This window comes from Plecotus auritus (genome assembly GCF_963455305.1).
Source record: "Plecotus auritus genome assembly, chromosome: 5".
In the NCBI taxonomy this organism is placed as follows: Eukaryota; Metazoa; Chordata; class Mammalia; order Chiroptera; family Vespertilionidae; genus Plecotus; species Plecotus auritus.
Genome location: NC_137776.1, coordinates 77,880,486 through 77,906,834, shown reverse-complemented (window position 1 = coordinate 77,906,834; position 26,349 = coordinate 77,880,486). Strand labels below are relative to the sequence as shown.

General features: G+C 41.0%; 1 protein-coding gene across 1 annotated transcript in view; it reads right to left on the bottom strand.

Annotated features, from left to right (window-relative positions):
• Nucleotides 1-18,178, bottom strand: part of NXPH2 (neurexophilin 2) — a 118,235-nt gene extending 100,057 nt beyond the window's left edge. The window contains exon 1 of the mRNA XM_080670133.1: nt 17,804-18,178. Coding sequence (XP_080526259.1) covers nt 17,804-17,854 — 51 coding nt within the window. The 5' untranslated portion in view covers nt 17,855-18,178. The remainder of the gene's footprint in view (nt 1-17,803) is intronic.
• Nucleotides 18,179-26,349: the final 8,171 nt, after the last annotated feature.

Sequence of the window (26,349 nt, the reverse complement as noted above, 5' to 3'; positions counted from 1 at the left end):
GGTGAAGATTATTTGTGGGCCTGTATGTGTGTATGTCTAAAGGCAGGAGCAAGAATATGCTACAGGAGCCTATGTCGAGGCTCCTCTTCCATGATATAAAGGGACAGAGTGACAGCCCAGGTGCAGTCCACTGTAGCTCTCACTTTATCCCAATAAGGTGATTATTCATGCAAAGCTATAATTTCATAAAAATACATTTTAAATTTTGACACCTGGAGATATTCCATTTCTTTTTTACCATGTTTATCTCTGGAGGAGAGGATGCAACTCTCACAGTATACTTTCATAGATAAAAGGAGAAACTTAATTAAAAATGAGTTCCAGCTTAGTAATTAGAATGTTGTCCCAAGCACCAATGGATCATGGGTTGGAATCCCAGTCAAGGGCATGTACCTGGGTTGCAGGTTCCATCCCTGGCCCCAGTCAGGGCATGTACGGGAGGCAACCAAATGATGTGTCTCTCTCACATTGCTATTTCTCTCTCTTCCTCTTTCTCCCTCCCTTCCACTCTCTCTAAAAATCAATGGAAAAAATATCCTTGGGTGAGGATTAACAAAAAACAACAAAATTGCATTCCAATGTAGAAGAAAGTGATTCATCCCATTTATAAAATTAGAGTAACACATAGTTTACATTTCAGTAAACTTGAACAACCCCAGTTTTTCAATAAAAAGGACATACATTCTAGTTCCTAAGAGTTTTAAGCTACTTTTAAAAATCTTAGAGGAAAAACACTGGATCAAATTTTCCACTCAAAAGTGGGACTCTCCAGTTTTGATATCTATAATATAATCTGGGTTTGTGATAAACTCTTTGAAGAATGTAACCCACTATATTTTTAATTTCAACAAATATGCACATCAAGTGTGATTTAGCTCACATTTTTGTTAACCAACTGTAATTTGTAATTGTTATTTTCTGTTTTATTTGCTATGTTCTACAAAGTATTTTCTCATTACTTTGCATCTTAAAATATGGAAATTTGAGGCATTGCTAAAACTCTCTGAGCCAGCCCTAACAACTGGTGAGATCTGCATGGTACCTAAGGCAAAACGAAATATGTGCCTACCCATTGGTGAGGGGATCTCCATTGGCGAGGGACAGCAAGAGAATCACTCATCATTCATTTACCTTAGAAAGGAAACATTGTCAAATAGAGATGTGTGCACTGGGCACAGTGCCTCACAGAGTTGGCACTCATGCATATTGGTTGAATTGAACTGAACCGAAGGAAACTTGGCCTGAGATGAAAAAAAAAGTATTAAGAAAGAAACTAGGTCTATGCAAAATGCTGACCCCTTCCCAACAGTTCAAAGACAAAAACATTTAATTAGGAGAGACCCAAGAGGTCACTTGGTTCAGTTCTCACAGCCAAGAATCCTCTACAGCTGTGGTTCTCAACTGGGGTGTGTTTGCTCCCCAGTGGACATTTGTCAATGTCTGGAGACATGTTTGGTTATCACAATTGGGAGAGTGTGCTACTGGCATCTAGTGGGTAGACGCCAGGGATGCTGCTGAACATCCTACAATGCAAAGAACACTGCTTCCCTTACCCCCTCCCAACCCCCCCCCCCCCCCACACACACACACAAGTAATTACTTGGTCCCAAATTCAATAGTGCCAAGCTGAGAAACGCTGCCCTACAGCATGAGCCAACAGATCACTTCTGCTTACCCACTTTTTAACCACTTTATTGATGCACGATTGGTATATAAAACTGTAAATTTTTAATATACACAACTCGATGAGTTTAAAGACAAGTATACAGCCATAAAACTGTCACCACAATCTATGTCAGGAGCACATTCATCATTTCCTAGTGAGGGGAATCCATGGCCTCATGAGCATGTTTCTACCACTGCCGGGCAGCTCTCCCTGCTAATAAGAGCTTCTTTATTTTGAAATTCATATAGAAATAATATTTGTCAAAAACACTACAGGAAAAGATATACACAAATATGAATTCACATTTTAAGATCAAAATGCCTTTTCCAGATGATTTTAAATTTATTTTTCTAATCTATTAAATAATAGAAGAAATAAAAGAACATAGTAAATAATTAAATTTACATACTAAATTTTTGTTGTATTATTTTTAATTATTCTATTATTTGGTAGCTTTTAACCTTTAAGTCTATTTCTTAATTTATTAACATCAGACAGCTTCTCAGCGTCTTATTATGAAAGATAAGAAAATTATCATGCTTGACTACCTTCACTTTTTATATTCCCTTTACCTCCAAAGTTTTATATTATTTTATATTAGGTCATTAATATTTATTATAGTTACATTCCATTCTTAAACTATATGTAAATCATTCATGCTTGGTATAGAAATGCATTTCAAACACAGCAAACTAATAAACAGCATTTATAAAACTGAAATGATTTAAATGGAATTCCCACTAGAGCCACAGTACGACTGCACCACAGAAAAGGAAATAAAACCCCACACCTACTCAGAGGCTAAGAGATCCTTTTCTAGTTTCCTTCACTTCTTCTGAGTCATACTAAGATACCACTGTACCCCCCAGATCAGCCCCTGGTCCCCTATTCTTTCTTGCTTTGCGGAAGTACCTCCCTGTGGATTTTTATTTTTAATCTTTATTGTTGAAAACTTTACACGTCCTGTTTCCCCACCCCCCACTGACCCCTTCTAGCCCGCACCTCCCACCCCAGGCCTTCACCACTCTATTGTCTGTGTCCATTTATGCATACAAGTTCTTTGATTGATCTCTTCCCACCCACCCCTGATTTTTCCATATGGAGTGAGTGGTAACACTCCTGAGATCCTTGCATGCACCAAATGCCATTTTCAATTTTCTGATTTTCTCTTCCTCTTCTTCCTCCTCCGTCCCCCTTCACACTTGTTGATAATTTGTCTGTCAGTTCAATACTCCTTTACCCTCAGAACCTTGAAGACATCACTCCATTGCTTTTACTATCCAGTGTGGTGAGTGAAATGTGTGTTTGTTTCGTCAGTTATCTATTTTGTTTTTCTGAAAGCTCTTAGTATTTTCTATGTTTCTCTTTTGCATTCAGAAATTTCACCAGAATTTTGTTTGTTTGTTAATCAGCCCATTCAACTGTTTCTCTGATTATGTTCCGTCCCCTCATAGCCTGTCATCTGTTTCTGGGGCTCCTCACTGGATTTTCTAGGCTAATCCTCTGTGTTTCTTCACTCTTCTCTCAGATTTACCATTTTGGTCTTTTGGCTCTGTTGTGTCCTGACTTCACCTTACAGTTCATCAGAAAGGGCTTTAGCCCTATCCTTTTCCCTCTTCTCCCTGACTTTTAAATTTTGTCAGTCATATATTTCATTTCTAAGAATTCTTTCTCATCACCCAGTTGCTCTTTCTTCAGGATGCAGCCTGCTCGTCTTTTCAGGATGGAATATCTTCTTGTCTCTGAGAATACTAATTAGGAATCTTTAAAATTGAAATATGTCCCTTGTATTACTTATTCCCTCCAGGGTAGTTTCTGTTAGTTACTCTTTGTCTGTCTTTTTTGATGACGAGTTCTCTTAAATGTCTGATGATCTTTGGTTGTCTATGAGGGAAAGGCCATGCTGATTAATAACATAACGACCTAGAACTGGTATTCTCTGTAGGTGTTTGGGTCTCTTTTTCTAACAGAGGTCTTTCTTTAGTAAGAGCTTTGATAAAAATTTCTATAATTGGAACATACAATTGATTTCTCAAGACATGTGAAACTGTTCATCAAAGTGTCCCACCCTCTCAAGCTAAGACATGACCCAAGCCAACCAGGTTCTCTGAACCAGAACATGACATCTTAAATGAAGTGAAACAAGGCCTAAATTTAAAAAACAACAACAACAAATCAAACAGTTTGGTATTTATTCATCATTTTCATCATCTTGGCTAACTGATATTTTCCTGACACCTAGACTCTTGATTCTGCTCTGGAAATGCCTGGTTCTTCAACCTTTCCTGTAAGCTGCCCTGCTGTCATAAATTTCTTCCTTAAGTTCATCAGGGTCAGTTTCTGTTGCTTGCACACAAAGAACTTAAGCTGTTGCAGGTGAAAATAAAAACTGACCTTTATTAAGCTAATGCTAGGTACTAGGCGTTTTACATTTTTATATACAGGCATCATAAGAGATAACTACAATTACCATTATTTTCTGAAGAAAGAAACTGAAATTGAGATTTATTGGGTTCATCAAGATGCTCGAGATAAAAGCACCAAGTCAGTCTGACATCAAGATCTATGCTTTCCCTGTCCTCTGAAGTATTTGTGGAGTATTAAGAATAAAGACCTGACTGCAGTTAAGAGTATGTGATGAATAGTGGATGAGAGATTCAAAGCTGAAAAACCAGAAAAAGAAATTTAGACTCAATGTGTTAAGAAAAAAAGGAATCACAATCCAGTTCTTAATAGTAGAGTGGCATAATAAAAGAGAATTTAAGAAAGATGATTCTGTGACATATGAAATTAATTTAGAAGGCTCGTGTTGGAATAAAGTCGGCCAGTGAGGAGGCTGCTGAAGTGATGAAATGGCAGCAGCTGGAGGGAAGAGACAGTTTACAGAAGGATTTGGAAGGAAATTTTCATAGGATTTTGTGACTGAATGGATATTGTAGAGGATAAAGAAAGATGATCCAGAAATGACTAAAAAATTTCCAGTTGCAATAAAGAAAGCTGAGTGAATATATTTACCTTGCCTCCTTCCCAAATTTCCAAGGAAATGAACTAGGAATGTGAAACCAGAATGAATACCAAGAATCAACAAAATTTGGAACCTCTAGAAGATATAGAAGAGTGAATCAGATGATGGAAAAACCAAGTGTGTTGAGCAGTCTGTAACAAACAAAGGCACCTAAGCACAGTAAGTCAGGGTTTACCCCACCACAGAGTACCCTCTTCCCACCCCCAAGCCTGGCACAAGAGGAGCTGGAAGTGCCTTGCCCACTGGCACTAACTAGGGCAGCTACCAGGATGCTGCAAGGTCCACCACTGAGCAGAAAGAGGACTGAGGCTTCATTCACATTGGACCACTTAATTACTAGTAACTATGGAATCTGCCACTGAAAGCTTCTATTTACACTGCTAGACCTGAGAGAGAATAAAGGCAGTCCCTTAGCTACTATTGTCCCAAAACAATTAATACAAACTTAGGGGGGAAATATGGGGAATTTAATTCACAAGAATGGGGTAAAAATTTTTTTAAAAATCAAGGTAATAGTATATACAAATGTATGCTAAATAAATTTGAAGATACACAAATAATGCATAATTTTCCTTTAAAATTAATAAAAGGAATTCTATAAAGATTTCAGAAAAATGTCTGAATGGATAAGTAACCATAAAGGAAATGAAATGTTTATAAAAGATCTCCTTGCCTGAAAGAAAATGACTCAACTGAATTAAAATGACTCCCAACAAACTTCCAAGGGAAAAACAATTCTTAATTATTTTAACTTCAGAATTGAGGGGAAAAAACAGATTTTTTTCTAATTGTGACCCTAGAATAATCACAAGGCAAAACCTGATGTTTCACTTTGCTATATTTTATTTATGAATATTGAATCAGTGTTCCTAAATAAAATACTAAACATAAAAACACATTTATCAATGTATTAAAAACATAGATAGTTTAATGTTGTTTTAAATAGCTTAATTTTAGGAAACCTATTATAAATAAACATACGCAGGTTAACATTAAAAACATAGCATCATTTTGAGGAATGTTAAAAATGTATCTGAAATCAACTTCTATGATCAACATTGATTTATTCTAATATGGAAAAAGTACATTCTTAACTTGATAGATTATTTATTAGAAATGAAAAGTAAATATCATATTTAGTAAAGTTTAAAGATGGAATCATAAAAAAATATCCACTTTCACAGTGTTAGTCAATAATATTTTGAAGGTTCTACCCAGTACATGAACAGAATAAATTTGAATTTAAGAATCATAAAAGTTCAATACAAAGAACAAATATAAAATTGTTTATAGATAATATGATTGCCTATATATAAACCCAAAAAATCCAATTAAAATTATTAAAACTAATAATCCAGTTCAGAAATAGAACTGACACAAACAAATGTACTAAAATAAATAGCTCTCATCATATTCCAGCAAAAAATAATTTTTAAATGTCAGGCATAGAAATGGTATCCACAACAATGCCATAATACATAAAGTGTTCGGGAATAATTAAATAAACAATTGTGTGAGAATAATACAAAATGTAATTAGAAGTTTAAAGTCTGTAGAAAAAAATGAATTGAAAAATGGGGAATTATTTTAAAAGGAAAATCAAAAAATAAGAAACACAAATTGTTATTAATTATGAAAACACACTTCACCTTCCTAATAAGATATATATATAGTACATTTCTTTTTAAAACCTCACCCGAAGAAGGGAGGGGGGAAGAGACAGAAAGGGATAAGAAAAGGGAGAGGAAGAGGGAGAGAAAGAAAACATGGATGTGAGAGAGAAACATAGATCAGTAGCCTTCTGTATGCTCCTTGACTGGGGATCAAGCATGCAACCAGGTATGTGCCCTGACTGGGAATCAAACCTGCAACCTTTCAGTGCACGGGACTACGCTCAACCAACTGAGCCACTTTGGCTGGGCTTTATAGGAACTTTTAAAATAATGAGGTGTTTTCCTCTAAAGGATTGGCAAAATTTTTAAAATACACTATCTGGATAAAGATATAGGTATGCATATACACTGTAAGTGATACTGCATCTCAGTAGTCATTTAAGGGAAAATTTTTATTTATCCAAATTAATATTGTATATTCCCAGCACTGAATTAGTATTTTCAATCTTATGAATTCATTTTATAGAATGAATTTAGTATTTATGTTTAAATACTTCAAAACAATTAAAAAATTAATAGGGGACTGATTAAATGATTATGGCTCATCAATGCCATGAAATACTAAGGCTTCCCAAAGATATAAGTTATTTTACATTGTATTAAAATGGCCACAATATATTATTACATTAAACTATGTTATAGAACATTATGTTGTGCTGATATAAGAATGATGATAAAAGCATACATAGCCATAATTTCTGGAAGGGTACACATGATTAAACTATTAACAGTGAATACCTCTTACTGTGAGCAGGCAGAGGTGAGAATGACTATTATAAACATTTCTGAATATTTAAAAATAATAAAGAAAAATCTTTGGTTGGGTTTGCCAGAAGCAGACACCGGCCCAGACTGGGGTTTAAGTGCAAATGATTTATAATGAACTGCTCCAGAGAAGTCTGTTACAGGGTGGGGCAGTAGGGGAAGAGAATGGGAAGACGCCATGGAAGTGTGTGATGTCAGGCCAAGTCCCATTGAGGGTAGCGTCAGCCTCCTCCCACGGGGACACTCCAGAGTATTAGTTAAATCTGGGAGCAAAGGAGCAGGGCTTTTCTCATCCTGGCCCCCATCAGTCATTTGTCAGGAGCCACCCTGGAGGGAAGCAAGCAACAGTCTGACTCCAAGTGCTTTCTGGAGAGGTGCATCCAACACCTGAAGGAAAGTTGTAGGCACCTAGTGGTAAAATAAAAACCCAAAAGGGGGCATAGAAATGCTAAAAAGAGGTCCATAAAGGATTTGAGTAGAGAGCCAGTAGCATCCACTATCATATACTACCTTTATAATAAGATACATATTTTCATAAAACGTAAGGGAAAGAGTGTGAGAGCAAGAACAAGTATGCTACTGGTAAAGCAAAACTGTACATGAATGCTCACAAGGTCTGCACATGTGTGAGCACCTGCAGTAATAGATGGCCTCCCCCCACCAGATAGTCCCCACCTGCTCATCTTAGACAAACGTGTAAATTGACTATACCTCCGCTATACCCACCAGCCAATCAGGAAGGAATATGTAAATTAGAAGGATAAAGATGGCAGCCGCCCAGCTGCTCCAGGCACAAGGTGGCTGGGTGGAGCAGGATGCCTGCTATGAGAGGGAGGGTAGGGGGCAAAGGGATCTACAGGAGCAGCACTCTGGCTGCAGCGAAGACGAGGATGGCAGACTCTGGTTGGAATCTGCAGTGAAGACGAAGACGGCAGTCTGCAGCAAAGACGAAGAGGGCAAACTCCGGCCGGAGTCTTCAACGAAGACGGCAGACTCTGGCTGGAATCTGCAGTGAAGATGAAGACGGCAGTCTGCAGCAAAGACAAAGAGGGCAAACTCCGGCCAGTCTGCAGCAAAGCAGCAAAGACGAAGATGGCAGACTCCGGCCTGAGTCTGCAATGAAGACGAAGGTGGTGCAGCAAAGGCGGAAGACTCCAGCTGGAGAAAAGGCCTGGGTCCCGGGTGCCAGAGGAAAACCGGTGTGAGAAGCCAAGGGAAGAAAGGCCTATTGCACGAATCTCTTCATGCAACAGGCCTCTAGTTAGAAAATAAGAATTACATGGCCCTTATTAGAAACTAGAGGCCTGGTGCATGGAAATTCATGCATGGGGGGGGGTGGTGTCCCTCAGCCCAGCCTGCACCCTTTCCAATCTCGAACCCCTCGAGGTATGTCCAACTGCTCGTTTAGGCCCAATCCTAGGATCGGGCCTAAACGGGCAGTCGGACATCCCTCTCACAATCCAGGACTGCTGGCTCCCAACTGCTCGCCTGCCTGCCTTCCTGATTGCCCCTAACCGCTTCTGCCTGCCAGCCTGATCACCCCCTAACCACTCCCCTGCCAGCCTGATTGATGCCTAACTGCTCCTCTGCCAGCCTGTTTGCCCCTAACTGCCCTCCCCTGCAGGCCTGGTCTCCCCCAACTGCCCTCCCCTGCTGGCCTGACCACCTACAACTGCCCTCCCTTACAGGCCTGGCCCCTCCCAACTGCCCTACCCTGCTGGCCATCTTGTGTCCACATGGGGGCAGGATCTTTGACCACATGGGGGCAGCCATCTTGTGTGTTGGAGTGATGGTCTATCTGCATATTACTCTTTTATTAGATAGGATAGAGGCCTGGTGCACGGGTGGGGGCCAGCTGGTTTGCCCTGAAGGGTGTCCTGGATCAGGGTGGGGGTTCCCTTGGGGCATGTAGTGGCATGGGCAAGGGGCCTGTGGTGGTTTGCAGGCTGGCCACACCCCCCGGCGACCCAGGCAGAGGCCCTGGTATCTGGGATTTATTTATCTTTGATAATTGAAACTTTGTAGCCTTGAGCGGAGGCCAGGGCCAGCCAGGGTGGGCGGGAAGCTTGGCTTCCTCCATTGCTGGGGGCAACCCAAGCCTCCTGCTTGCTCTAGCTCTTTGGCCGCCACTTTATTTGTTGGGTTAATTTGCATGCTCGCTCCTGATTGGCTGGTGGGTGTGGCTTGTGGGCGGAGCAGAGGTATGGTCCATTTGCATGTTTCTCTTTTATTAGATAGGATTAGGGCCTTTCTCTCTCTTTTTGTCCATGTCCAGTCAGGGCCATGATTTTAATCTGAAGTGGCAGAGGGTGAGATCTTGAGAAATCAGGGGAACTCTCAAATCCTCTGCTGATCCTAAGTGGAACCACATTACTTGCCATCAACTTACCCTTCAAACTACAAAGATGCTGGAGCACTGGGCTTCAAACTCAATAAGACTAAATTCTAAATAGAACTCTTAATTAAGGAGCACAATCCCAGAATCAGTTTGTTCTGTTTAACTTGTTTGATTTGAGGACAAACTTGTTTAAAGCATTCTTAAAATGAATGAGCTCAGGTTTCCACCTCAGCATAGCCCACCATTCTGGGTATCAATGACAGATCTCACAACCTTCTGCCACAAATGGATGCTGTCTTGACCTAAGGGCTGGATTGGATGGGCAAGTCAAGTGTCCCCATTTATGTGGTCTACAGTTCATTTTTGAAACCTTCAGTGCTTTGTTTCTTCATCTGCAAAATCGATGCAATAACTGCTCTGTTTACCTTTCAGAGCTGATGTGAAGATGAACCATATGATTGATCGCACACTTGAAAGAATTTTGTGAATATAACATTTTATCCCAAGTCACTTGTCTGGATACAGAGATACCAGATTAAAAAGGAGGAGGTGGTAACTTTAAGATCTGAATCTGCGAATGTTGGAAGCACTTGTTTAGGAGGATGTGTGTGGCTTTGGGAGCAAAACATCCAGGTAATAATGAACAGTAAGCTATGGTGACGTGGCCTTGGAGCCAGAACAGCAGGGTAGGAACTGGGGTACAAATTAGGAAGTCATCAACAGGGGAGCACCAGGTAAATTCACGACTATGGAGTGCATACCTTTGAAAAGTTCACCTCCCTTTTCATTTCTGTGACCATATTCCTTACACCAATCCCAAATGTCTTCTTTTTGGATCATCCAAATGCAAAACTTTATTCAGAAAAATGATCATTACTACAGAATGTTATTGGTTGGTGGGAGTCCTTATTCGCTTGTATCCATAATCCCTTCAAAATACTGTGCAGATTTTCATATGCAACTGCTTTCACTGACTAAGCCACACACACAAAGGTGGGAGATAGAATTCTGGAGTGGAAATCACATGGGCTTTTAAAAACCATGTAAATTACATATGTAGTCTCTCTCCTCAAATAATCTAGACTATTTCTTTAGTTACCTACTGTTTTGATTGACTAACTACACATCTATGTAACTTAAGGGTAAAACAGATGAGATTTAAAAATGGTCAATATTGCCCTAGCCGGTTTGGCTCAGTGGATAGAGCGTCAGCCTGCAGACTGAAGGGTCCTAGGTTTGATTCGGTCAAGGGCATGTACCTTGGTTGTGGGCACATCCCTGGAAGGGAGTGTGCAGGAGGCAGCTGATGGATGTTTCTCTCTCATCGATGTTTCTAACTCTCTATCCCTCTCCCTTCCTCTCTGTAAAAAATCAATAAAATATATATTTTTAAAAATGGTCAGTATTTATGACAATACTTGAAAGTCACAATTTTATATATTCTTGCATGAAGGGATTTGCATGTTTTTAATGACCTTAGGACCACTTTATTTGGCCAAAAACAGCAATATCGCACAGTCAAGGTTGACTTTTAAAGACATTTACTCTGCTTAAAGCATAGCTGGACTGCACCCGGGAGTCAGGCTGTTTCAGTTGGCTTGTTTCCTCAGGTTAAGAACATTAACGATTTTCTCTACCTTTGATAGGTCTCACATGCCAGTTCTTTGTTGGTTTTCTTTCAAAAATGTTGTACCACCTGAAACTCCTGAAAGCCTTGGAGTTAGTTTATAAGTATTCCTGATTTAAATAGGATAAATTCCACCGAGGCATACAAAGGTCACATACTAGTTTTCTGGTTGAAGTATAGTATTAAACAGTAACATTCCTTATTTTAATAATTACAATTTAACTAAAAGTCAATCTACTTTTTACTTCAATTAAAACAATGACTAATTGTTAGTAGTTTACAATTTAAAAATTGTATAGAGGAAGGAAAGTCCTGAATGCACCATTTCTACAAAATGTTATTGATTTTGTTGATTATGTGTTAAATACTAGTAAGTGTCAATTACTTTTGCCTTGCTTCACTAAATTTTCCTTTTATATAATCATGGATAACATTAAGCAGTTTTGCAGTTTTAAATCTACCTCTAAACATATAATGTCATTTCTGATGTGGTTAACAGTATAAACTCCATGTAAAATTTATATTTAAAGCAATTACGTTTGTATAAAAGACATTAAATTATACAGTAACTTAAGATGTAATTCATAAAAAATAAAAATTCAGAAACACTGTTTAAAAAGGAATAAGTTAGAAATAAATTTTCATCTACTTTATCACTAAGGACTTCATTTTACAGATGAGGGTCCAAGGCTGTTACATGACCTGCCCAAGATGCGTACACACGTACATGTCTACAACCTGGAACCTGTTATATTCTGCTTACTGCTCAGTCCTCATAAAGACTCAGTGTGAGGTCTGGGTCAAAACAGTCAGTAACCATTGGTTGAATTTGCAATTTATTTAGAAGTAGAACCCAGGTCTTTCTTTAATCTTCACCCAAGGACAGTGGTCGGCAAACTCATTAGTCAACAGAGCCAAATATCAACAGTACAACGATTGAAATTTCTTTTGAGAGCCGAAAACCGATTTCTGCGCATGGGCCACGAAGTTTCAATCGCACTGTACATGCGCACCCGCAAGTGGTATTTTGTGGAAGAGACACACTCAAGGGGCCAAAGAGCCCCATGTGGCTCGCGAGCCACAGTTTGCCGACCACTGCCCAAGGACATGCTTTTATTGGTTTTAGAGAGAGAGAGGAAAGGAGAAGAAGGGAGGAAGGGAAGGAGGGAGAGAGAGAGAGGGAGAAAGAGAGAGATACCTCGATGTGAAAGTGAAATATTGATTGGTTGCCTCTGGGGATTGAACATGCAACCCAGGCATGTGCCCTGACTGGGAATCGAACCCGCCACCTTTCGGTGTATGGAGATGCTCCAACCTACTGACCCACATGGACTAGAGAAGAACCCAAGTCTTTTGATACTGCATGCATTGTTCTTTCCAGCACACACCTGGAAACATTTAAAATTGTCTTCTCTATCTTGTAGTTTTATGGAGAACAGTATGTGATAAACTGTGTGAAAGAACTTGAAAAATGTAAGCATATGAAATCTAAGACAGCATTATTATCGTTGTGGTTTAAGTTCATAAAACTCCCCACTTCTCTTTCCATAGGTCCATAAATCTAAGAAAGGCACAATTTACAAGAATGGCAACTGTAAAGACAACTATTTTAATTTATTGAATAATTTGTCTAGGAAAAGGAAAATATATCCTACAGCTTTTGGATTTGAATAACAAAACTTTTGTTTTTAATAGTAGTTAAGGAAATAGAATTCTTTACTATATACTAATCTTACAGCATTAAAAAAGCAGTTATTTGAAGGTTTTTAATCTAGATTTTCATACATTAAAAATACCATAAAATGGAAGTTTCCAATCAATAATATCTTAGAATACTTCCTATAATATGAAATCTATACTGTAAATTGCTTTAGATCCTTTTTATTGAGCAGGATAATGAACTAAGAATGGAGTTGTCATCAACACCAGTGTTCATATCACAAGAAATAAAAAGTTCAAATAGGTTCTTAATAATAAAGACTCATAAAAACACTGACTAGGGCATCTGAATTTGGCACAATTAAAAATATTCAGGATGAAATAGTGTTACAAAATCTTACAGTGGTGCAATAAAAAGGTTAAGTGGGAAAAATAATTTAAAATAATTTAAACATATTACAATTTACATTATAACCACTGTGCAAGAATAACATAGAAATTACTTTATTAAATCATCATCCTGTGTACTATAATAATACCTGGAGAGTAACCTCACATGGATGAGTGCTCAAAATCATTTGGACCAATTTTTTAAAGCAGCTTTAAAGTAATTGACTCTCAAATCAAGATATTAAATGCCAGCTCCTAACTGGCAATAATGCTTATGGCTAAGATAGAAATGAGATTCTTTACAGAAACGCTGACACAGCCCTAACTGTAGGCATTTGACTGTGCGGCTGTAATTATTTTTTCAAATCTTACCCAGCAAAGCTTCAGGTAAAGAAGTCTGCAGAATATGTAAACAGTAAGACAGTCCTAGAGCTTTTACAAAACCACAAACCTGTGACACCTTTACACTCATCTTTGATTGCTGCTACTAAGTGGCTAAATCATGAAAAATGTATTGATTAGCTCTTCAATAGGTAAAAGGTGGGTAACATTATAATATCAACATTTCTTAATTCATTCGATTTGCAAGGGCTACACATTTTAAGCTGACAATGTAAAAACCTCTAAAAGGTTTTTTTCAAAACAGCCATCTGCCTTCTTTAGCGTTTTGACCACTAATCAGAAACAATAAAAAATAATTAAGAAAAATATCCAGAACTAAGCTATAAAATAAGTTCCCATGAGGAGTCAGTTTCCCGTGTGGAGGGCATTTAAAACTGAACCAGGTAACAATCTCAGAGTAGTCCAAAGGAACACAATTTATCCCATGTGGTGAGTGGCTGGAATAGAAGACTTAAATGTCTAATCCTAATTCTCATTTTTTTAAATGCCTAAGATAATGATACTTTAAAAGAGGTGTTAATTTTAAAGCCCAGCCAACTCTAAATTGTAACCATGAAATGATGTTTTCTCTCCTTCGAACAGACATCTAGTCAACAGAGGACTATTGATCCTACACTGGGAAATACTGATTTGATGTTTATTGATCAAGATTGTATGAGGGAAATTGTGATTTTTAAATGAAAAACAGTCATGGGTTGTCTATCACGTCTTGTACAGAACTGGCAATAAATAAATGTTATAAATATCACACTAAACAAATAAAAAATTATTAATTTGTTAAGATAAGCAAAAATATCCTTAAGTTTATGTGGGATGATACTATGTAATGAGAGTCAACTTAGAATTCTAATACCTGCTTGATAAGTATTCTGATTTTATAGGCTTCTCAAAATTATCTAACTTGCATTACTTTTAATTTCTATTTTACTTTATAAACTCATCATTATATCGCAGAAAAATAAGTAGAAATGTATAACGAACTTATTTTAAAAATTGTAGCTAGATTTTATCTTAAAGTCAACCTAATCATCCATTTAAATTTAATCTTTTCATAATCTGCATTTTACTTAAAGGTAAAAACCACAATTATTATGAGTTATAAATTATGCAAATCTGTAAGAAGTTGTCATTGGAGAAGTCCTTACTCTGGACTATGTCATGAACTAACATTCAATTTATTATCATATTAATTTCAAATGGTAATTTTCTCTTCATTATATGGCAGAAAAGAAAGAATGCACTGTTAATCTTTTATACAGATATGTTGCTGAATAAAAATTTCTAAGAAAATAATACATTCAGGATTGATATTTACGTTTTGCAGGTGCCTCGTAATCCTATTAATTAAGTATAGCAACCTCTCTAGTAAAACACTAGATACAGGCCAGGAAAATCCGGCAAACAGGTAACATACACACATATGTCATAGGCTACTTGCAATATTTATCAAGTCAGTTTATTGTTTTCTCAAAAATTTGAAACATCACAAAAATAAGTAAAAACATTATAGTTTTTGTACCAGTGTTATGGGGTTAGTAGCTTATATGGGTCCAACTCCCAAATAAGGCTGCTTTCAGATGAAACAGGCAATTTTCTTAACATTAAATTTCAATATCCCCAAATGAATCCACTACTCATTGAAAATATTTAGCATTTTTAAAAAGTGTATTCTTCAGGCTGGCAGTGCAGATAGAAAAGTAAAATCCAATTCCAACCATAACCCAATCTCATCCTTGCTCTTTCCCTACAAGGACAGATCTACTAAGTGCATATGGTTCTTAGAAAATTGAAAAAACTAGTTTTAAAATCATGAAAACATTTTATCCATTTGCTGTTGGGACTTAGCAAAGAAGTTCAATATCAGCTGAAAAATGTACAATAAAACTATAAGCCATCTGAAGGGCCAAAGTATGACTTGTCCTTTTTGATACTTGCTGGGGTGGGGCACATGGTGGCACTGGGGATGTTTTAAAGTAGACCTACCCTGCCCAGCATCTCCGTTTTCCTTTCAGATCCTAACCCCTGGTGTTGTAAGGCTGGAAACAGCTCTAAGAATGTGGGCAATGTAAATAGCCCTTTATTGTCCAGAAGGATGGCAGTATAAGTAATGTGCGCTTATCACACAGTTGCAGCTCCCCACCTCACTTACCATGATAAAGTGCTCCCGGAGCAAAAACATTACAACCCAAGCACAATCCAAAATGGATTAGAATTTGACATAAGCTTCCTTAAAAACTAATCAATCAATCCGTGCTGCAATATTAGAATCCAGCTCTTAAGGAGGGTATGCAATACCTTCAAGATGTAGTTCCTATTCCTTATTGACTATGGAGGTGTGGAAAAAATCTAATATTTGCTATATGGTATCTGATAGGAGAACTTTTTCCTAACACAGGCTGAAATATATCTCCTCATCTTTAAGAGTCTAACACAGTGGAACAGAAACACAGTTCATGGCCACTAAATGCAAAATTAAATGAATGAACTAAGATATTCATGAAGATATTCTAAAGACCCTACCTAAGTGCCTGATTTCCCCAGGCTTTTAGAATTTTATTTACATATACCATACAAATACTGCTCTATTATATCGCCTTTTATTGAACTCCAGAGTAAACATTTTAAAAAGCAAGTGATACTAAAGACTAATGTGACATATATGTTGCTTGCATAATGCCTGACTTAAATGTAACATTTATTTTAACATGCAGTGTTGCATATAGACAGTATGTGCTGGTTCATTCAAGGACACTTTGGAGCGTCGCAGCATTTCTTCTTGATGCCAATGAAGACTTTCTTAGTTAATGCTGAGCAGGTGAAGCTAACTCCCCTGTAACAAGAGTGGACCAGCCCTTCCTTGCAGCAACCTCTCCCTTTCTAAGACCTTTTGGAGTCTCTTCCATCCTCAAAACTTGCAAAGTATCTCTGCCTCTACAATACCATACATTTCATAAAGAAACTTTCATAAGTTAGATGATCTTTCCCTTCCCTGTAAAGGAAAATAATAGAAGGAGATAGAGGAGAATGAAGGAAGGAAAAAAAGAAGGAAAGAGAAGGAAAGGAAGGAAGGAAGGAAGGAAGGAAGGAAGGAAGGAAGGAAGGAAGGAAGGAAGGAAGGAAGGAAGGAAGATAGGGAGGGAGGGAGGGAGGGAGGGAGGGATCGTCATTCTCTAAGAGCTTGGGTTCCTTCATCTTGCTTCACAGCCTGGAGCGAACTGTCTTCTGTATGAGCGCCAAAGAAACCATGCATCTGGAGAAAACCCTCTAACAGCACCCTGTCAAGACCAGTGCCAGCAAAGCAGGAGGAATCCATCACAGACGCAGACCGAGCCAAAATAGTCCCCTTCTGCAATTTTACTTTAAAAGTTGTCTTCCTGAAGGTCTTATTTGGGGATCTCCCTTAAGTGTAATTAACTAGCAATACACACAGTATACGGGTATATTTCAGGAGTAAGCAGGGCGCCACTGTGGGGGGGGGGGTGCGGGGGAGCAAGGAGCAATGAGATGCAATGCCCACAGTCGCCTTAGCCTCGCTGGAGACCCCTGACCCACCTTCTAATACCCTTCCTCGGCGCCCCCGAGCAGCCCAGACCCGGCAGGAAAGGTTTTGGGGGACATACATACGGCTTAGAGATGCCAGAGGGGCTCTGCGCGGAGTTGGGTGTGAAAGTTACATCCCGCGTCGCCGCCAGCACCAGCACCAGATGAAAAAGGAAGAGAAATCCAGTCTGCCCCCCACCCGAATCGTTCTTTTAGCCTAGTCCCCCCCCGCCCCCCCCCCCAGAAAGGTGCCACTAACCGGCCGTGTGAAGGGGGATGCACCAGGCAGTGGTTTGGAAGAAGTGTCTGCGGGCATCTGGGCAAACACCACGTGAAAAATAAAAAACACCAAGCCCCTCATACTCTGGGCTGGAAGCAGGTCTCTCAGCCCATCCTCACCACATTCCTCTACTCTCAACCCCTCGCAGCCGCTTCTCAATAAACCTCTGGTTCCTCTCGCGCCTTCTTCCCGGCCACTTTCTGCCTACTTTACCCCCGCCTTCAAGTCCCAACCCTCGCTACGCACCTCACCTGCCTGCGGTCCCTCTACTGCAACCCCGACTGTCACCTCCAACTCCTAAAGGCAACCCCCAACTCTCTCTCCTGCGCACTCTCCCAGCCCCGGGTCCCGGGCAGCCCAAGGCTCCGCTTCCGACCGGCCACCGGTGCGGTTTTCCCGCCGAAACGCGTCCCCGGCGGGGGCGCGGCGGGCACTCACCAGCTGCAGCAAGCCGGGGACCACGACGAGGGGCAGCGGCCGCAGGCGCATGGTGCCGGCTGGCGCGGCGTCTCAGGAGCTGCGCGCCCTCGCCGGCCTCTGGCGCATCTCCACTTCGGGGGACCAGACTGAGGCGCCGGGGACACCGCGCGCGCTTCCCTCCCGGATCCGAGCGCAGCGCCGCGCCCCTCAGCGCGGGCCGGGTGGGCGGGCGGGAGGGGAAGGGCGGCGCTCCAGTCGGGCCCCGCGCGCGCTCCTCCTTAGAGAGGGTCTGGGTCTGGGTGAGCGGCCGAGGCTTCCGAGGGCTGGTGGCGGTGTTCCGGGCGCTTGGGTGCCGGGTTCCCGCGTGAGGCTGCTCAGGGATCTGGTCTCGCCGTGCCGGTGCCGGTCCGAGCAGATCGCGCCAGGGCGCCCAGCGAGGCTCGGTGCCTCCTCCGCCCCTGCCCAGCAGAGGGTCAGGCTGGGTGGCTGGCGCCCTGCTGCTAACCCGCTCGCTTTTGCTGGGGAAGTGAGAGCGGGGAGGTCTCCTTGCGTGGATGCGGGACAGAAGCTCCCGGAGAGCACCTGGGGAGTTTGGGGGGAGGGCGAAGGCTGGGTCCTGGGTGCGGCAGGGCGTGGGGGCTGCGAACTGGAAAGGCTGGAGCTGGGAGACAGGGCTGGAGCTGGGACACCCCGGAGAGCGCCTGCTCCTAGACAGCCCTGGCTGCAAGAGTCCGGAGCAAGCTGTGCAAAGTGGTTTTGGCGCGCCTGGAAGGATCTCGGAAGTGGAAATAGTGGGAACCAGGAGGGACCTGGAGGTGGGGTAGCGGCAGGACTATGAGCCAGGTGTGGCGTCCTGGCTCACTCGGGTTAGAGAATTGCAGAGAAAGCTGGGTGTCCCGGAGACCCACGGAGCTGCGCTGCAAGGAGCCTGTGCCGGGCGAGGGAGGAGAGTAGAGAGGAGACCCCGCTGCAACCTCCCTCTGGGGAATCTTGGAGAGGGGCGTTGTGAGGTTGCAAACCTGCTGCTGGCGAGCCTCAGCCCCGTGTTAATAACTCTCCTTTGAAGAGATCCTTAACCTTTAACTATCTCTGTGCTGGACACTAGAGTGGAAAAGTGAAAAGGCAGTGGGGCTCGCAGACTCCCACACGTTTGCGGTGGGCGAGAATGTAGACATCACCCATCAGCCCTTTTATTGAACAGATGGGAAATCCAAGGTCCAGAGAGGTATTCACTTCTCCAGGGGCGAGTCCCTAGGCAGCTGCTTCAATAGAATAAGCAAAGCAAAGCTATTTCCTACATCCAGAATCACAAAGCTTTTACAGGAGAAAAACATGCTGAGGAAAGGGAGTGGAATTGCGATTGGTTTCCAGCCTTTAAAAAATAAAACACAACAAAAAGTGAAGTTTTGGGTTGGAATTTCAGGGAAAAAAGAAGCTTCCTTCTCCTCCTCTTACTATTACCCCACCATAGAAATGAGAGAGGACTTTGTAAGTAGTCAAGGGCCAGGTTTGAAGTAGAGCCGCCTCAGGCCCTGGGTCCTAAGAGCAGGAGGACTGACTTCCATAGGGCCAGGTCCCTCCCTTCCTTTCACTGGGTGTGCCCAGATTGTGGCTTTGGGGAAGGAGGTTATTCTAGAGTGTTCTGGGACCCCAATGTGGCTTTCAGATGTTGTGTTCCTGAGGCTGCAGGTGGAGTATCTCTCTAATACAACTTCATTATCTGTATGGAGGGAGAGCAGTAATCCAGGGCCAAGTATCCTTCCTAAGCCCTTGTCAAGCCTGAGTGAGGGGCTCTAGGACCCTATTGCAAAGGATGCACCAGCTCTATTCCTCCTCTGCTTAGCCTCAGACTCCTATCCCTTGCCATAGACTCTTAAACACAAACAAAATCACTATTTGCATATCTAAGTCTATTACACCTCCTATCCTACCCCTTACCGCCACAAAAATTCTCTCTTTATCAATGTTTAGATCCCACTTCCAGAAAGTTGTTAAATCCTAGAAGCATAAATAAAATAATTTCAAACATTGGAAGAGCTCACTATAGGTTGATCTTCTTGTCCAACTTTAGGTCCCTGGATAGGGCTGCATTTTATTTACAGACAATCTTTGGGAAACAGAGGACTTGATGTGGAAGGGTTTGGAAGACCGAGAGGATCCCCGTTTTGGAGAGGAAGGAGGGTAAATGGCTTTGCAAAGTGCAATACTTCATTTGGGCTCAATGTCCTCTATGCCTGAGCCTCAGCTGACTCATCTATGAAACCAAAGGGTGTGGTCCTTCTTGATGTAATAGGTTCCAATTCTGTTATCACTAACTCTGAATGAAAAGTGCATGACTTACACTATTGAAATAAATAAGCTATATAATGACTGGAACACTTCACTATGTGTTGTTTTTATTTTAAATTCATATTTCTTAGCCCATTTTCTGAACTTTGGGGAAACTTACACATAAAATTTTAAAGTGGGACCTAAACTTGGATGTATATACTAGTAATACTAAGTGTGCTCACAAAGGAATGTACTGAAGGATGTTGAATTTCAAGCTAAAAGCTAAGGGACACAAAAGAACTTGCCTGATCAAAGAGAGAAGCACCAAGGATGCCATCAACTAAAGTCTAGTAACACTGTGTTTATTTATAAGGTGACTACTGATAATTTATTGTATTCCCTAAATTTTGGTGTAGATATTATGGGAATGCGGAAGGAAGGGAGGAAGGGAAAGAGAAAGGAAGGGGGAAAGAAGCATAGGTCGAAGCAGGAAACATGCAGCAAACATGTGAGGGAAAATGGACAAAGCTACTCCAGGTGGGAGGAACAACATAAGCAAAGACACAGGGGAGGGACTTTGTATGACATAATTGAGGGATGGACAATAAGCAGACCAGGCTAGCTGGAGGAAATGTGATAAGAAAAAAGTGAGAGGAAAGGTAGGTTATGGGCTAGCGTGTAGAAATCTGGGAATGCCAAGCTAAACATGTTAGCTTGATTGGCAGGAAATAAGGAGACTTAAAACTTTTTTGGAGTAGAAAAGTCATACATCAAGTGGCATAAAGAAATAAGCAGTGGTAATGGCAGGATGGTATTGAGGAGGAGGTTGCATGAGGAGACAGTCATGGTACTTGGAAAGAAAGGAATGGAGAGAGAGACGTGGGTACAAAAACTATTATATAGGAACAGTGAATTGAAATTGGTGTTGGAATATTTTAAATCATTCCTGAAATATCAGAAGGTTTTTTTTTTAACCATTAGAACTTATATGCATCACCATGGACCCAGACAACAGTGTGGTGAAGGTCTGGGGTGGGCAAAAGGGGGACATGGGGGACATCTTGTAATACTATAAAAAATAAAAGTTTCAAAAATTAAAAAATAATAATAAAAAGACAGCATCATCACTTTCTCTCTTAGAGGCAACTAACAATCAGAAAATCAGATCTTTGCCTTTTAATTTTGCAAAGGTGGTTTTTGCAGTGAGAGGCGAGTGAAAATGGTCTTTCATATAGACAAGTAGCAGAAAGGGAGCCTACCCAATTTTACTACCATATGATTTCATTGTAGTACTTAAAGAAGGCAACTTATAGGAATATTGTCAATGTTTTGAGAGCAAATTTGTCAACTTCTGTCAATGTCTCAACTGGACCATTAGCTTTTTTCATGTGCTTCTCTGTATTACTTTCCTCACCCTTAACTGTTCAGCACATCATACCAGAATGTGGATAAGAACATAACATTTCAGAGCTGCAGTGGATATTAGACATTAACCTATTTCTGGCTTTGTGCTTAAGGGTCCGGGAGCTATAAAGGCGCTGTGACTTGCTTCAGGTCAACGGGAGAGGTGCGGGCTAATCTGAAACTTGGTTCAAGGCCTTTGGTTTCTCAGTGCAGTGCTCTTTCCAATTGCTCACTTTACCTTGGGAATTTTTCAACTGGCCAGCAGTTATAAAGATTTTGATGTAGTGAATGAATGAACCCTTCGCTAATAAGAGTTGTGGGAATGATCTATGGATGCTAAAAGCCCCAGAGTCTATCTTATTATCAGGAAAAGAGGTTTGATGGTACTGAGCCTGAAGCATTGATCCGGTCATAATTTTAGAAGCGTGAGAGATAAGGAGAATTACATGGCACCAGGCTACTGTGCAGCTTCAGAGAAGTGGGATTTGGGACTCAAGGCCATGGTAGTGCTCACCCCAAGGAGAGGGGGAATTCTCAGGGGGATTTTGGTCTTCTTAGACCTCTATAATGAGAAGCTGGTGGGCTTTTTGCTAGCAATTCTTAACCTCTAAAATTCTCTTGAGTTGTCATAATTGTTGACTAATTGAATATTCTTGGGTCACTATCTAATAAAACATGATGCTGGATAATATCAGTCTCAACCCTGATTGCATATAGAATCACTGGGACTTTAACATCTCTAAAAGGGGGCTTGAGCATGGGTATTTTCAACAGGAGATTCCACTATACAGCAATGGTTGAGAAATACTGCTCTCCCAGAAACTTATTTTTTTCCTTCCTTCCTTTCCTCCTTTTTCTCTCCCTCTTCCCTCCCTCCCTCCCTCCCTTCCTCTCTCCCTCCTTCCCTCCCTCCCCTCTTCTTCCCCCCACTTCTCCTACAGAATTGTAGCCCCCACATTTGCAATGCACTGAACCTCTAATAGAACATCATTAGAAAATAATAAAAACATCATCACTTTCTCACTTAGAGGCAACTAACAACTAGAAAATCAGATCTCTGCCTTTTAATTTTGCAAAGATGGTTTTTGCAGTGAAAATATGAGGCAAGTGAAAATGGCCTTTTGTATAAACAAGTAGCAGAAAGGAGAGAACTGGCTATTTTCTATATAGGTATACATTTTATCACATAAACTCATCCGTTGTTCCAAGTTCAAAGACAAATCAAAGGATTCCGTTGTAGTGAAATTGTTTCTTCTCAGCCTTGGGTGGCCACAGCACTCTCTCTTCACCATCTTTTCCTGTGGATGCCAGAAGGTGCTACCAGGAGTGTGCTGGTGGTTGATGCCACTGTCAACAGCCAAGGGGAGAGGCTAGTGGGAGGGAAAGAGGCAGCCCGGGGTTCCCAGTGAGTCCTGTGATGAGAGGGTCACTGGGTGAAGAGAACATCGCTCAAGATTGGAAGGCAGGAGAGGGCATCTCTCTGTGTGCTCAGGCTACATCTCTGCCACCCACGTTGGACTGACTGGATAAACCTGCCACTGTCTTTCCATGTGTTCCCAGGCATCGGCCAGTTTGACTGACTAATCACCTTTTCTACTTGCACTTGACATTTGATGAGTGTCATTACTAGGAAATCCCTTAACCTGCTTTAGATGTTGCTTCATACATGCAGGCAAGGCAGGAGAACAGAGCCATAGATAGAACTGGAACATCTTGCCGACCCCCTCAGTGTATAGGTGAAAAAACTGAGGTCCAGAGAGGGCAAGTGATGTTCCCAAGGTCATACAGCCGGGCAGTGGCAGAAGAAGACTAAACACCAGAGTCAGTGGCTCGTTTGACTTTACTATGCTTACTATGGGGTGGGATAGAGCTGGGGAGTGCCAACTCCCTCTGATCCACAATGGTTAAGAAAGTGCACATTTAAGAACACTATCTTAGCTGATCGGATGGAAATTTTCCAATCTAAGAATGCTTAGTGTTTCTAGAAGAGGGGAGACAGAGATCTGGGGTGAAAAGAGAATGGAATGGCCCTCTCACCTCTCCTGCTTATTAATAGGGCACCTCTTGGTGCAAGTGCCCAGACACAATCAAATAAGTCAGAAAGGCATTTGATGGCTCACACGAGTAGGAAATTCAGAGGCTGAAAGTCGTCTCAGGCAATTTGAGGCTAAATGAAGAAATTTTTGAGCAGGATCCTGGGTCAGTCATCCTGAGGACGTAAATCCATTCAGGTGGGCTGGGGGCAGCAGCTGCTAAAGCTTGAGGCTGGACCCTCCAGAGCAGGGAATAAAAACCTGTCCTCCTAGGAGCTGACTTTTTTTAAAGAGCCTGAACACCAATTTTCTGCAGGAGGAATTTGAAGTTGCTTCTTTCGTTTTTTTCACTGATTCTTTTTCAGAAGCTTTTTGCCCTTGACATGGTCTCTCCTTGCTCAGTTACCTCCAATTTCTCTTTAATAGATATTTGAATGATTCTCATCTCCTAACTCCTCACACTCCAGCATTCTGTATCTGCTTGGGTAGCACTGTAGTATCCATCACCTTATTTAACACAGACCAATACTTTCTGTATCAGATGAACTGAGGTCGTGACATGCAGAAAATTGTTCGAAATCCCGGGATGGTTCAAAATCACTGCTTGCTTTACCCCTTCCTACCTCTAAAGGAACATAAGTTGCTCCTTATACACCATGGAGGACATCATTTATCAAAACACAGCAGCAGCTACACACACTCATAGGTTTAACCACTCCAAGGCACTGTCCACCAGCTTCAAGCCACCCGGCCTCATTTTTTGTTTGCAGCCAGGTTCTTAGTTAAACATTGCATACTGAAATACATGTGGCTTTTGGACTGTGCTCTTCAGCAGCTTGGATGAGTACTACAAGGGGTAGTGTGTTGAGTTTTTGTGTGAAATGCAGCTGGCATGTTCCACTCTGTGGTCTCTCTGGACCGCAACATTACCATGTAAGTGTTGGTTCCAGGTTTTATTTCAATTGTGTCAAATGAGTAGTCCTTTCCTTGCCTTCAAACAGAAATTGTGGAAGGAAACAAGAGGGCTGATTTTCCTTCCCCGATAAACTACAAATTTACATGGGAAGGCTGCTAGGGTTTGGTAAAATAAATAAATAAATAAAAATCCCAGCTTCTCAGCATTTGGGGACATCTATTTCACTCCTCCACTGATCTGACATGACCTTGACTAGTGTTCCCCTGACAGAGTAACAATCACACCAAGATGCCTTCTCTCCATTTATTGAAATATCTTGAGTGCTATCTACTGGCCAAATGCGGCGTTGCCTCATAAAGCGTGAGCTTTAGGAAAATTCTCATGGCTCTTCTAAGGATAACTTTGGTTAGGGGCTGAATATATGCCGCATGTTTTAGCACATCCTGACTGAGGACCTGCATTCTTGAATGTTATCACTGTGGGGATCACTCATTGCCTTCTAGGTCAAGCAAGTTGTAATATAAGTGAAATGTAATGGGTGGGCCATGCCCACTTACCCTTCCTTGCAATGGATGACTATGAATAGCTTCAATTTGACTCTCACTTTGCTGAGTAATGTGAATAGATAAAAATAAGTTATTAATTTTAAATGAGCTATACATAATCAGTCGATAATCCTATGTCTTCATGTGTATAAAAAAAAAAGAACAAGGAGTTAAAAATCCTTCCCAGTTAATGTGTGCTCAATACTAGGTAAAAAGCACATGCAAATACTAATAGTATTGATCAAAATACTTGAAAGGTAACAGACAGCCAATATTCAGTATGAGTTAAAAGTCATCTAATTTATGCTAATCAACTTGTATTTTCTGCCCGAGTTCTTTCCTTTTAAAGCATCTTGTAAATTATCCAGAGAAGTGCATTATGCTTTAATCAGGAATGCAGAAAAGGGCAAATCGGGAGGGAGGACAAAACTGTGAACATCTGAGTCAATGCCAAGTGATTTGGGAGTCGCCGTCAAAGAGCTGCGGGATCTTGTTTTTTGTAGCAAAATGAATGACTGTCCCACTTTGGACAAATAGTTATAAAGGAAAAACCAAGGACAGGAGATCACTATTGATGATCAGGAAATAATGAAGAGAAAGGCCGATTGTGTTGACATTAACCTAGGCAAAGATCCAGGTTATGAAGCTGTAATTAACAGGAACCTCATGCAGACATATAGATTTAATGATATACAGGGAAATAGAATGTCTTATTTTAACTTTTAAGATACAAAAATGCAACTTGAAAATTTGAATATCCTGAATTCTGAGATTATTATATTACATATGTAATATATTCAGTTATCTGTATGTTGTTAAATAATTAGAGCTGTAAACATTTCGATTGATAATGAAAAAGAGAAAACAAAAATACATAAATATAATTTGAAACCATTCTGTTTCAGTAATAGAATATTAGTGAGAGTCCTGCTTTAGGCACAAGCAGGACTCTCACCAACATTCATTTTCAATCATCCCTAAATTGAGCTATCTACTTATTTTTAACCCTAGGTGCTCTACATATATTATTACAACAGTCCTGTAAGTGAGGTGGGTATTATCTGAGGTTTGCAATGACAAGCTGAGGAACAAAGGAATTAAGTATTTTGCCCAAGGTCACTTAGCTCTCAGGATTTGGACCCAGAAATTGGAGCTTCCTCCCTTAGCCATTACACAACATTGTATCCAGCTGCACTGCTGTTTACATCTTGTCCATAAAGTTCCAGATCACCCAAAGTCCTCTTCACCGTTCTCTCTTTGGGACCAACAGAAGTGGAAACCGTAGCATATAGTGTGATGCTACTGACGAAGTTGTGAGGCCCTGGCTGGTGTGGCTCAGTTGGTTGAACATCATCCAATGCACAGAAAGGTCTCCAGTTGGATTCCCGGTCAGGG